Here is a 13,631-nt window from a genome sequence, read left to right as displayed (position 1 = left end):
GAGGGAGAGGGAGAGAGGGGGAGAGAGGGGGGGAGAGGGGGGGAGAGAAGGAGAGAGGGGGAAGAGAGGGAGAGAGGGGGGGAGAGAAGGAGAGGGGGGGAGAGAGAGAGGGGGAGAGAGGGGGGAGAGGGAGAGAGGGGGGAGAGAGGGGAAAGGGATAGGAAGAGTGTGTTGTGACAAGGTAGAGGTGGTATACAGAACATTGCCCTATTTGGTAAAAGACGAAGTCCATATTATGGAACGAACAGCTCAAATTAGAAAAGAGAAACGACAGTCCATCATTACTTTAAGACATGAAGGTTAGTCAATACAGAAAATGTCAAGCACATTATGTAGGTCAATGTAATGTCTATGCAGGTCAATGTAATGTCTATGTAGGTCTATGCAGGTCTATGTAGGCCTATGAACCCTCTATGAATGCTCTTTGTCATGTCTTACTCTCGTGACAGTATGTGCCTCTGAAGCCCTCCTGACAGTCACAGCTGAACTGTCCTCCAGCCTGGCTCCGACAGCGTCCGTGAGGCCCACACACGTTGGAGGAGATGTACCGCTCCCCTCCAGGGGTACTGTTGGATCCCACGGCAACCGTGCAGCTGTCAATCACTGTGGGGGGGATGAAACAACCTCTGATTTGGTAAAACCCTGAGGGACGGGCCTGAACAGAGTTATGAATGCTGAGGGACGGGCCTGAACAGAGCTATGAATGCTGAGGGACGGGCCTGAACAGAGCTATGAATGCTGAGGGACGGGCCTGAACAGAGTTATAAATGCTGAGGGACGGGCCTGAACAGAGTTATAAATGCTGAGGGACGGGCCTGAACAGAGTTATGAATGCTGAGGGACGGGCCTGAACAGAGCTATGAATGCTGAGGGACGGGCCTGAACAGAGCTATGAATGCTGAGGGACGGACCTGAACAGAGCTATAAATGCTGAGGGACGGGCCTGAACAGAGCTATGAATGCTGAGGGACGGGCCTGAACAGAGCTATGAATGCTGAGGGACGGGCCTGAACAGAGCTATGAATGCTGAGGGACGGGCCTGAACAGAGCTATGAATGCTGAGGGACGGGCCTGAACAGAGCTATGAATGCTGAGGGATGGGCCTGAACAGAGTTATGAATGCTGAGGGACGGGCCTGAACAGAGCTATGAATGCTGAGGGACGGGCCTGAACAGAGCTATGGATGCTGAGGGACGGGCCTGAACAGAGGTATGAATGCTGAGGGACGGGCCTGAACAGAGCTATGAATGCTGAGGGACGGGCCTGAACAGAGCTATGGATGCTGAGGGACGGGCCTGAACAGAGCTATGAATGCTGAGGGACGGGCCTGAACAGAGCTATGAATGCTGAGGGACGGGCCTGAACAGAGCTATGGATGCTGAGGGACGGGCCTGAACAGAGCTATGAATGCTGAGGGACGGGCCTGAACAGAGCTATGAATGCTGAGGGACGGGCCTGAACAGAGCTATGAATGCTGAGGGACGGGCCTGAACAGATCTATGAATGCTGAGGGACGGGCCTGAACAGATCTATGAATGCTGAGGGACGGGCCTGAACAGAGCTATGAATGCTGAGGGACGGGCTTGAACAGAGTTATGGATGCTGAGGGACGGGCCTGAACAGAGCTATGAATGCTGAGGGACGGGTCTGAACAGAGCTATGAATGCTGAGGGACGGGCCTGAACAGAGCTATGAATGCTGAGGGACGGGCCTGAACAGAGTTATGGATGCTGAGGGACGGGCCTGAACAGAGCTATGAATGCAAGGACTGACCATCCATGATATCAACAATATAGTTATAACCATGTTATGAAGCTATACAGGACTGACCATCCATGATATCAACATTATAGCTACAACCATGTTATGAGGCTATACAGGACTGACCATCCATGATATCAAAATTATAGTTATAACCATGTTATGAGGCTATACAGGACTGACCATCCATGATATCAACATTATAGTTATAACCATGTTATGAAGCTATACAGGACAAACCATCCATGATATCAACATTATAGTTATAACCATGTTATGAAGCTATACAGCACTGACCATCCATGATATCAACATTATAGTTATAACCATGTTATGAGGCTATACAGGACTGACCATCCATGATATCAACATTATAGTTATAACCATGTTATGAAGCTATACAGGACTGACCATCCATGATATCAACATTATAGTTATAACCATGTTATGAGGTTATACAGGACTGACCATCCATGATATCAACATTATAGTTATAACCATGTTATGAGGCTATACAGGACTGACCATCCATGATATCAACATTATAGTTATAACCATGTTATGAAGCTATACAGGACTGACCATCCATGATATCAACATTATAGTTATAACCATGTTATGAGGTTATACAGGACTGACCATCCATGATATCAACATTATAGTTATAACCATGTTATGAGGCTATACAGGACTGACCATCCATGATATCAACATTATAGTTATAACCATGTTATGAGGCTATACAGGACCGACCATCCATTATATCAACAATATAGTTATAACCATGTTATGAGGCTATACAGGACTGACCATCCATGATATCAACATTATAGTTATAACCATGTTATGAGGCTATACAGGACTGACCATCCATGATATCAACAATATAGTTATAACCATGATATGAGGCTATACAGGACTGACCATCCATGATATCAATATTATAGTTATAACCATGTTATGAGGCTATACAGGACTGACCATTCATGATATCAACATTATAGTTATAACCATGTTGTGAGGGTATACAGGACTGACCATCCATGATATCAACATTATAGTTATAACCATGTTATGAGGCTATACAGGACTGACCATCCACGATATCAACATTATAGTTATAACCATGTTATGAGACTATACAGGACTGACCATCCACGATATCAACATTATAGTTATAACCATGTTATGAAGCTATACAGGACTGACCATCCATGATATCAACATTATAGTTATAACCATGTTATGAGGCTATACAGGACTGACCATCCATGATATAAACATTATAGTTATAACCATGTTATGAGGCTATACAGGACTGACCATCCATGATGTCAACATTATAGTTATAACCATGTTATGAAGCTATACAGGACTGACCATCCATGATATCAACATTATAGTTATAACCATGTTATGAGGTTATACAGGACTGACCATCCATGATATCAACATTATAGTTATAACCATGTTATGAAGCTATACAGGACTGACCATCCATGATATCAACATTATAGTTATAACCATGTTATGAGGCTATACAGATCTGACCATCCATGATATCAACATTATAGTTATAACCATGTTATGAGGCTATACAGGACTGACCATCCATGATATCAACATTATAGTTATAACCATGTTATGAGGCTATACAGATCTGACCATCCATGATATCAACATTATAGTTATAACCATGTTATGAGGCTATACAGGACTGACCATCCACGATATCAACATTATAGTTATAACCATGTTATGAGGCTATACAGGACTGACCATCCATGATATCAACATTATAGTTATAACCATGTTATGAAGCTATACAGGACTGACCATCCACAATATCAACATTATAGTTATAACCATGTTATGAGGCTATACAGGACTGACCATCCATGATATCAACATTATAGTTATAACCATGTTATGAGGCTATACAGGACTGACCATCCATGATATCAACATTATAGTTATAACCATGTTATGAAGCTATACAGGACTGACCATCCATGATATCAACATTATAGTTATAACCATGTTATGAGGTTATACAGGACTGACCATCCATGATATCAACATTATAGTTATAACCATGTTATGAGGCTATACAGATCTGACCATCCATGATATCAACATTATAGTTATAACCATGTTATGAGGCTATACAGGACTGACCATCCATGATATCAATATTAGTTATAACCATGTTATAACCAATGTTTACAAAACACACACACAGTCAGTAGAGATTACATGTAAGTCTTGTGTATGTGTGTTCCAGTGACAGGGAGACCGTGCTCAGGGAACAGTCGTGTCACCCCTGATTTAGCCAAGTGGGATGAGGACTGCAACACCTGCCAGTGCTTTAATGGGAAGGTTGTCTGTACTCGAGTACGTATCTAAACTCTTACCTTTACCTTGTTAACAAACTATAAACTCTTACCTTTACCTAAAGTTGAAGTTTACATACACTCAGGTTGGAGTCATTAAAACTCGTTTTTCAACCGATCCACAAATGTCTTGTTAACAAACTATAGTTTTGGCAAGTCGGTGAGGACATCTACTTTGTGCATGACACAGGTCATTTTTCCAACAATTGTTTACAGACAGTTTATTTCACTTATAATTCACTGTACCACAATTCCAGTGGGTCAGAAGTTTACATACACTAAGTTGACTGTGCCTTTAAACACCTTGGAAAATTCCAGAAAATGATGTCATGGCTTTAGAAGCTTCTGATAGGCTAATTGATATAACTTGAGTCAATTGGAGGTGTACCTGTGGATGTATTTCAAGGCCTACCTTCAAACTCAGTGGCTCTTTGCTTGATATCATGGGAAAATCAAAAGAAATCAGCCAAGACCTCAGAATAAAATTGTAGACCTCCACAAGTCTGGTTCATCCTTGGGAGCAATTTCCAAACGCCAGAAGGTACCATGTTCATCTGTACAAACAACAGTACACAGGTATAAACACCATGGGACCACGCAGCCGTCATACCGCTCAGGAAGGAGACGCGTTCTGTCTCCTAGAGATGAACGTACTTTGGTGTGAAAAGTGCAAATCAATCCCAGAACAACAGCAAAGGACCTTGTGAAGATGCTGGAGGAAACAGGTACAAAAGTATCTATATCCACAGTAAAACGAGTCCTATATCGACATTACCTGAAAGGCCGCTCAGCAAGGAAGAAGCCACTGCTCCAAAACTGCCATAAAAAAGTCAGACTACGGTTTGCAACTGCACATGGGGACAAAGATCGTACTTTTTGGAGAAATGTCCTCTGGTCTGATGAAACAAAAATAGAACTGTTTGGCCATAATGACCATTGTTATGTTTGGAGGAAAAAGGTGGAGTCTTGCAAGCCGAAGAACACCATCCCAACCGTGAAGAACGGGGGTGGCAGCATCATGTTGTGGGGGTGCTTTGCTGCAGAAGGGACTGGTGCATTTCACAAAATAGATGTCATCATGAGGGAGGGAAAATTATGTGGATATATTGAAGCAACATCTCAAGACATCAGTCAGGAAGTTAAAGCTTGGTCGCAAAATGGGTCTTCCAAATGGACAATGACCCCAAGCATACTTCCAAAGTTGTGGCAAAATGGCTTAAGGACAACAAAGTCAAGGTATTGGAGTGGCCATCACAAAGCCCTGACCTCAATCCCTTAGGACATTTGTGGGCAGAACTGAAAAAGTGTGTGTGAGCAAGGAGGCCTACAAACCTGACTCATTTACACCAGCTCTGTCAGGAGGAATGGGACAAAATTCACCCAACTTATTGTGGGAAGCTTGTGGAAGGCTACCTGAAACGTTTGACCCAAGTTAAACAATTTAAAGGCAATGCTAGCAAATACTAATTGAGTGTCTGTAAACGTCTGACCCACTGGGAATGTGATGAAAGAAATAAAAGCTGAAATAAATCATTCTCTCTACTATTATTCTGACATTTCACATTCTTAAAATAAAATGGTGATCATAACTGACCTAAGATGGGGATTTTTTACTAGGATTAAATGTCAGGAATTGTGAAAAACTGAGTTTAATTGTATTTGGCTAAGGTGTATGTAAACTTCCGACTTCAACTGTATCTGCACTCTGACCTGTGGTGAGACAACTTCAACAGGAGATGGAGCAGGAGAGGAACAGAGCACTAGAGGAGAGGATCAGACTGCTAAAGGAGAGGTTGAGGGGGGTGGCGTGTGACAGAGAACAACCCCACTAGAGAGGTGGCCACCCCCGCAGAGAAGCCAGCAGAACAGCCCACCTCAGCTCCCGACAAAAGTCTATATCTATCTATATATCTACCTACCTATCTATCTATATATCTACCTACCTATCTATCTATATATCTACCTACCTATCTATCTATATATCTACCTACCTATCTATCTATATATCTACCTACCTATCTATCTATATATCTACCTACCTATCTATCTATATATCTACCTACCTATCTATCTATATATCTACCTACCTATCTATCTATATATCTACCTACCTATCTATCTATATATCTACCTACCTATCTATCTATATATCTACCTACCTATCTATCTATATATCTACCAACCTATCTATCTATATCTCTATCTATATCTATATCTATCTCTATCTCTATCAATTCAATTCAAGGGGCTTTATTGGCATGGGAAACATGTGTAAACATTGCCAAAGCAAGTGAGATAGATAATATACAAAAGTGAAATAAACAATAACAATTTACAGTAAACATTACACTCACAGAAGTTACAAAACAATAAAGACATTACAAATGTCATATTACGTATATATACAGTTTTGCAACGATGTACAAATGGTTAAAGTACACAAGGGAAAATAAATAAGCATAAATATATCTATATATATCTATCCATCTCTATCTATATATCTATATCTATCTATATCTATATATATGTATCTGGTCAGAAGTAGTGTACTACAAAACATCAGGCACACCTTCCTAATATTGAGTTGCAATTCCTTGGGGTATTGACCCGACCAACCAGTGCTCCAGCACATTGGCTAACCGGGCTATCTGCATTGTGTCCCACCACCCACCAACCCCTCTTTTTACGCTACTGATACTCTCTGTTCATCAAACATGCATAGTCACTTTAACCATATCTACATGTACATACTACCTCAATCAGCCTGACTAACCGGTGTCTGTATGTAGCCTCGCTAATTTTATAGCCTCGTATATAGACTGTCTTTTTACTGTTGTTTTATTTAATTACCTAACTATTGTTCACCTAATAATTTTTTTGCACTATTGCCTGTCAGTAAGCGCATGAATAAACTTTGATTTGAAAGCCTTCACTATATCATCCTGGAATATCCAAGGCCCGAGGTCATCTGCCTTTGGGCCAAAGAGCAGGAACCTGGACTTCAGCAAAGAAATTAGAAATGAGAAATACAGACATTGTCATCCAAGAAGAAACATGGTATAGAGGAGATGGACCCACTGGTTGTCCTCTAGGTTACAGAGAGCTGGTAGTCCCATCCACCAAACTACCAGGTGGGTGGTATAGAGGAGATGGACCCACTGGTTTCCCAATAGGTTACAGAGAGCTGGTAGTCCCATCCACCAAACTACCAGGTGGGTGGTATAGAGGAGATGGACCCACTGGTTGCCCTCTAGGTTACAGAGAGCTGGTAGTCCCATCCACCAAACTACCAGGTGAGTGGTATAGAGGAGATGGACCCACTGGTTTCCCAATAGGTTACAGAGAGCTGGTATTCCCATCCACCACACTACCAGGTGGGTGGTATAGAGGAGATGGACCCACTGGTTGCCCTCTAGGTTACAGAGAGCTGGTAGTCCCATCCACCAAACTACCAGGTGTGAAACAGGGAAGGGACTCAGGGGGTATGCTAATTTGGTATAGAGCACATCTAACTCACTCTATTAAATTAATCAAAACAGGAACCTTTTACATCTGGCTAGAAATTCAAAAGGAAATGATCTCAACAGAGAAAACAGAGACAGAGGAGGGAGAGAAGAGGAAGAGGAGGAAGAGGTAGAGAAGAGGGAAGAGGGAGACAAGGGAAGGGAGAGGGAGAAGAGGGGAAGAGAAGGGAGAGGGAGAAGGGGGAGGGAAGGGGGGAGGGAAGGGAGAGGGAGAAGAGGGGAAGAGAAGGGAGAGGGAGAAGAGGGGAAGAGAAGGGAGAGGGAGAAGAGGGGAGGGAAGGGAGAGGGAGAAGTGGGGGAGAGGGAGAAGGGGGGGGGGGAGAAGAGGGGAGGGAAGGGAAGGGAGAAGGGGGAAGGAAGGGAGAGGGAGAAGAGGGGAAGAGAAGGGAGAGAGAGAAGAGGGGAGGGAAGGGAGAGGGAGAGGGAGAAGGGGGGGAAGGGAGAGGGAGAAGAGGGGAAGAGAAGGGAGAGGGAGAAGGGGGAGGGAAGGGAGAGGGAGAAGAGAGGAAGATAAGGGAGAGAGAGAAGAGGGAGGGAAGGGAGAGGGAGAAGAGGGGAAGAGAAGGGAGAGGGAGAAGAGGGGAAGAGAAGAGAGAGGGAGAAGAGGGGAGGGAAGGAGAGGGAGAGGGAGAAGGGGGGAAGGGAGAGGGAGAAGAGGGGAAGAGAAGGGAGAGGGAGAAGGGGGAGGGAAGGGAGAGGGTGAAGAGAGGAAGAGAAGGGAGAGAGAGAAGAGGGAGGGAAGGGAGAGGGAGAAGAGAAGGGAGAGGGAGAAGGGGGAGGGAAGGGAGAGGGGGGAGGGAAGGGAAGGGAGAGGGAAAAGAGGGGAAGAGAAGGGAGAGGGAGAAGAGAAGGGAGAGGGAGAAGAGGGGAATAGAAGGGAGAGGGAGAAGGGGGGGAAGGGAGAGGGAGAAGAGGGGAAGAGAAGGGAGAGGGAGAAGGGGGGAGGGAAGGGAGAGGGAGAAGGGGGAGGGAATGGAGAGGGAGAAGGGGGAGGGAAGGGAGAGGGAGAAGAGGGGAAGAGAAGGGAGAGAAGAGGGGAAGAGAAGGGAGAGGGAGAAGAGGGGAATAGAAGGGAGAGGGAGAAGGGGGGAGGGAAGGGAGAAGGGGGAGGGAAGGGAGAGGGAGAAGGGGGGGCAGGGAGAGGGAAAAGAGGGGAAGAGAAGGGAGAGGGAAGGGAGAGGGAGAAGGGGGGAGGGAATGGAGAGGGAGAAGGGGGAGGGAAGGGAGAGGGAGAAGAGGGGAAGAGAAGGGAGAGGGAGAAGAGGGGAATAGAAGGGAGAGGGAGAAGGGGGGAGGGAAGGGAGAAGGGGGAGGGAAGGGAGAGGGAGAAGGGGGGGCAGGGAGAGGGAAAAGAGGGGAAGAGAAGGGAGAGGGAAGGGAGAGGGAGAAGGGGGGAGGGAAGGGAGAGGGAGAAGGGGGAGGGAAGGGAGAGGGAGAAGAGGGGAAGAGAAGGGAGAGGGAGAAGAGGGGAAGAGAAGGGAGAGGGAGAAGAGGGGAAGAGAAGGGAGAGGGAGAAGGGGGGAGGGGAGAGAAGACAGAGGAGGTGGAGAGGGAGAGAAGTGGAAGAGGAGGAAGAGGTAGAGAAGGGGGAAGAGGGAGACAAGAGGAAGTGGGAGAGAAGGGGGTACCTTTGCACGTGGTGGTGTGACAGTGGTCTTTGAGGTGAGAGCAGTTTTTTCCCTCGTAGTCTTCTGAACAGCCACAGTAGTAGTCTTTAGCCACGTTGAAGCATAGAGCCCCGTTCTGACAAGGGTTGGCAAAGCAGTAGTCTATATCCAACTTGATACAGAGAGAGAGAGACAGAGAGAGAGACAGAGAGAGAGAGACAGAGAGAGACAGAGATAGAGAGAGACAGAGAGAGACGGAGAGAGAGAGACAGAGAGACAGAGAGAGAGAGACAGAGAGAGAGATAGAGACAGAGACAGAGAGAGAGACAGAGACAGAGAGACAGTAGAGAGAGACAGTAGAGAGAGAGTGAGAGAGAGAGAGAGAGACAGAGAGAGAGACAGACAGAGACAGAGAGACAGTAGAGAGAGAGAGACAGAGAGACAGTAGGAGAGAGAGAGAGAGAGAGAGAGAGAGAGAGAGAGAGAGAGAGAGAGAGAGAGACAGAGACAGAGAGACAGTAGAGAGAGACAGAGACAGAGAGACAGTAGAGAGAGAGAGAGAGAGAGAGAGAGAGAGACAAAGAGACAGAGAGAGTGAGACATAATATCTAACATATCATCCCAGCCAACAGCATCCTCCCGATAGGAGCCAGCCAATAACCACCCACACAGAGAGAGAAGGAAGGAGGGGAAAGAAGTCGGAGACATAATTGACTTCCTCAGAGAGTCTGGGTTGAAACTTTGAGGAATGTCTCCAACACAGAGAAGCAGCCTGGAGATCAGCTTTACAAAGCCTTGACATTAAACATCAGTGAACAACAGTCATGGTGGTTGGAGGGCAGAAGAGGGAGACTGGCCAATCAATCCAGAACTAAAGCAATCTAGAGTTGTGTTCATCAGGGCATGCAATATAAAAGGTTTTAAAACATTTTGCAACGGACATTTTTTTCAAGTGTTTCTTTTTGGAAAATTCCAGGTAGTCCCTCCCTATTTTAGTACATGTTCTTCTGTTTGATGCCTTAGTTAGTAAGCAGTATGTAGGAATGGGAATGGGGAAGGGTTTGAGCGTTGCACAATGCTCACTTGGCAGAAATGTCCAGAGAACCCGGCCAGACAGAGGCAGGTGAATCCGTTGACCTGGTCTTGGCATCGCCCGCCGTTCAGACAGGGAGCGCCGGCACACTCATCCACATCTCTCTCACAGTGGTCTCCAGAGTAACCCGCAGGACACACACAGCGGTACCCGTTCACCAAGTCCTGTTAGACAACCATAAAGGGTTCATTAGAGAACCATAAAGGGTTCATTAGAGAACCATAAAGGGTTCATTAGAGAACCATAAAGGGTTCATTAGAGAACCATAAAGGGTTGGTTAGACACAACTATAAAGGGTTCATTAGAGAACTATAAAGGGTTCATTAGAGAACTATAAAGGGTTCATTAGAGAACTATAAAGGGTTCATTAGAGAGAACCATAAAAGGTTCATTAGAGACAACTATAAAGGGTTCATTAGAGAACTATAAAGGGTTCATTAGAGAACCATAAAGGGTTCATTAGAGACAACTATAAAGGGTTCATTAGAGAACTATAAAGGGTTCATTAGAGAACCATAAAGGGTTGGTTAGACACAACTATAAAGGGTTCATTAGAGAACTATAAAGGGTTCATTAGAGATAACCATAAAGGGCTATTTAGAGAACCATAAAGGGCTATTTAGAGAACCATAAAGGGTTCATTAGAGAGAACCATAAAGGGTTCATTAGATAAAGGGTTCATTAGAGAACCATAAAGGGCTATTTAGAGAACCATAAAGGGTTCATTAGAGAACCATACAGGGTTCATTAGATAAAGGGTTCATCAGAGACAACCTAAAGGGCTATTTAGAGAACCATAAAGGGTTCATTAGAGAACCATAAAGGGTTTATTAGAGAACCATAAAAGGTTTATTAGAGAACCATAAAGGGTTTATTAGAGAGAACCATAAAGGGTTCATTAGAGAACCATACAGGGTTCACTAGAAACAATTATAAAGGGTTCATTAGAGAGAACCATAAAGGGTTCATTGGAGACAACCATAAAGGGTTCATTAGAGAACCATTTGGGTTCAACTAAAGCAGTATAGGATGAACAACTCCTTTAAACTTGAGGTTTAGGGGGACCCCTTTCGGCTCAATAACCGCCCCAGAGGATCCTATAGGTCATGTTACATAAGGACTTCATTAAGAAAGACAAGAGAATGGATGGTAACTACAACTCACACAGGATGGGTCCAGCATGACTACTGTTAGACACAGGAGATACCCATAAGAGAATAGAGAAGACGGGACAATAACAAGACAATAGAGAAGACGGGACAATAACAAGACATTAGAGAAGACGGGACAATAACAAGACAATAGAGAAGACGGGACAATAACAAGACATTAGAGAAGACGGGACAATAACAAGACAATAGAGAAGAAGGGACAATAACAAGACAATAGAGAAGAAGGGACAATAACAAGACAATAGAGAAGATGGGACAATAACAAGAGAATAGAGAAGACGGGATAATAACAAGAGAATAGAGAAGACGGGACAATAACAAGAGAATAGAGAAGACGGGACAATAACAAGACAATAGAGAAGACGGGACAATAACAAGAGAATAGAGAAGACGGGACAATAACAAGACAATAGAGAAGACGGGACAATAACAAGACAATAGAGAAGACGGGACAATAACAAGAGAATAGAGAAGACGGGACAATAACAAGAGAATAGAGAAGACGGGACAATAACAAGACAATAGAGAAGACGGGACAATAACAAGACAATAGAGAAGAAGGGACAATAACAAGACAATAGAGAAGAAGGGACAATAACAAGACAATAGAGAAGACGGGACAATAACAAGACAATAGAGAAGACGGGACAATAACAAGACAATAGAGAAGACGGGACAATAACAAGACAATGGAGAAGACGGGACAATAACAAGACAATGGAGAAGACGGGACAATAACAAGACAATAGAGAAGACGGGACAATAACAAGACAATAGAGAAGACGGGACAATAACAAGACAATAGAGAAGACGGGACAATAACAAGAGAATAGAGAAGACGGGACAATAACAAGACAATAGAGAAGACGGGACAATAACAAGACAATAGAGAAGACGGGACAATAACAAGACAATAGAGAAGACGGGACAATAACAAGAGAATAGAGAAGACGGGACAATAACAAGACAATAGAGAAGACGGGACAATAACAAGAGAATAGAGAAGACGGGACAATAACAAGAGAATAGAGAAGACGGGACAATAACAAGAGAATAGAGAAGACGGGACAATAACAAGAGAATAGAGAAGACGGGACAATATCAAGACAATAGAGAAGAAGGGACAATAACAAGACAATAGAGAAGACGGGACAATAACAAGACAATAGAGAAGACGGGACAATAACAAGACAATAGAGAAGACGGGACAATAACAAGACAATAGAGAAGACGGGACAATAACAAGACAATAGAGAAGACGGGACAATAACAAGACAATAGAGAAGACGGGACAATAACAAGAGAATAGAGAAGACGGGACAATAACAAGACAATAGAGAAGATGGGACAATAACAAGACAATAGAGAAGACGGGACAATAACAAGACAATAGAGAAAACGGGACAATAACAAGACAATAGAGAAGACGGGACAATAACAAGAGAATAGAGAAGACGGGACAATAACAAGACAATAGAGAAGACGGGACAATAACAAGACATTAGAGAAGACGGGACAATAACAAGACAATAGAGAAGACGGGACAATAACAAGAGAATAGAGAAGACGGGACAATAACAAGACAATAGAGAAGACGGGACAATAACAAGACAATAGAGAAGACGGGACAATAACAAGACAATAGAGAAGACGGGACAGCAGCAAGACAATAGAGAAGACGGGACAATAACAAGACAATAGAGAAGACGGGACAATAACAAGACAATAGAGAAGACGGGACAATAACAAGACATTAGAGAAGACGGGACAATAACAAGACAATAGAGAAGACGGGACAATAACAAGAGAATAGAGAAGACGGGACAATAACAAGACAATAGAGAAGACGGGACAATAACAAGACAATAGAGAAGACGGGACAATAACAAGACAATAGAGAAGACGGGACAGCAGCAAGACAATAGAGAAGACGGGACAATAACAAGAGAATAGAGAAGACGGAACAATAACAAGAGAATAGAGAAGACGGGACAATAATAAGACAATAGAGAAGACGGGACAATAACAAGAGAATAGAGAAGACGGGACAATAACAAGACAATAGAGAAGACGGGACAATA

General features: G+C 43.9%; 1 protein-coding gene across 1 annotated transcript in view; it reads right to left on the bottom strand.

The window, feature by feature from the left end:
• LOC139377019 (protein jagged-1b-like) overlaps positions 1-13,631 on the bottom strand; it is a 145,361-nt gene that overhangs the window by 49,246 nt on the left and 82,484 nt on the right. Inside the window, exons 12-14 of the mRNA XM_071120089.1 lie at positions 10,369-10,542; positions 9,307-9,457; positions 439-603 (exon numbers count right to left, since the gene is read on the bottom strand). Coding sequence (XP_070976190.1) covers positions 439-603; positions 9,307-9,457; positions 10,369-10,542 — 490 coding nt within the window. The remainder of the gene's footprint in view (positions 1-438; positions 604-9,306; positions 9,458-10,368; positions 10,543-13,631) is intronic.

This window comes from Oncorhynchus clarkii, chromosome 20 (genome assembly GCF_045791955.1).
Source record: "Oncorhynchus clarkii lewisi isolate Uvic-CL-2024 chromosome 20, UVic_Ocla_1.0, whole genome shotgun sequence".
Classification (NCBI taxonomy): Eukaryota; Metazoa; Chordata; class Actinopteri; order Salmoniformes; family Salmonidae; genus Oncorhynchus; species Oncorhynchus clarkii.
This window is presented reverse-complemented; position numbering and strand designations above follow the sequence as displayed.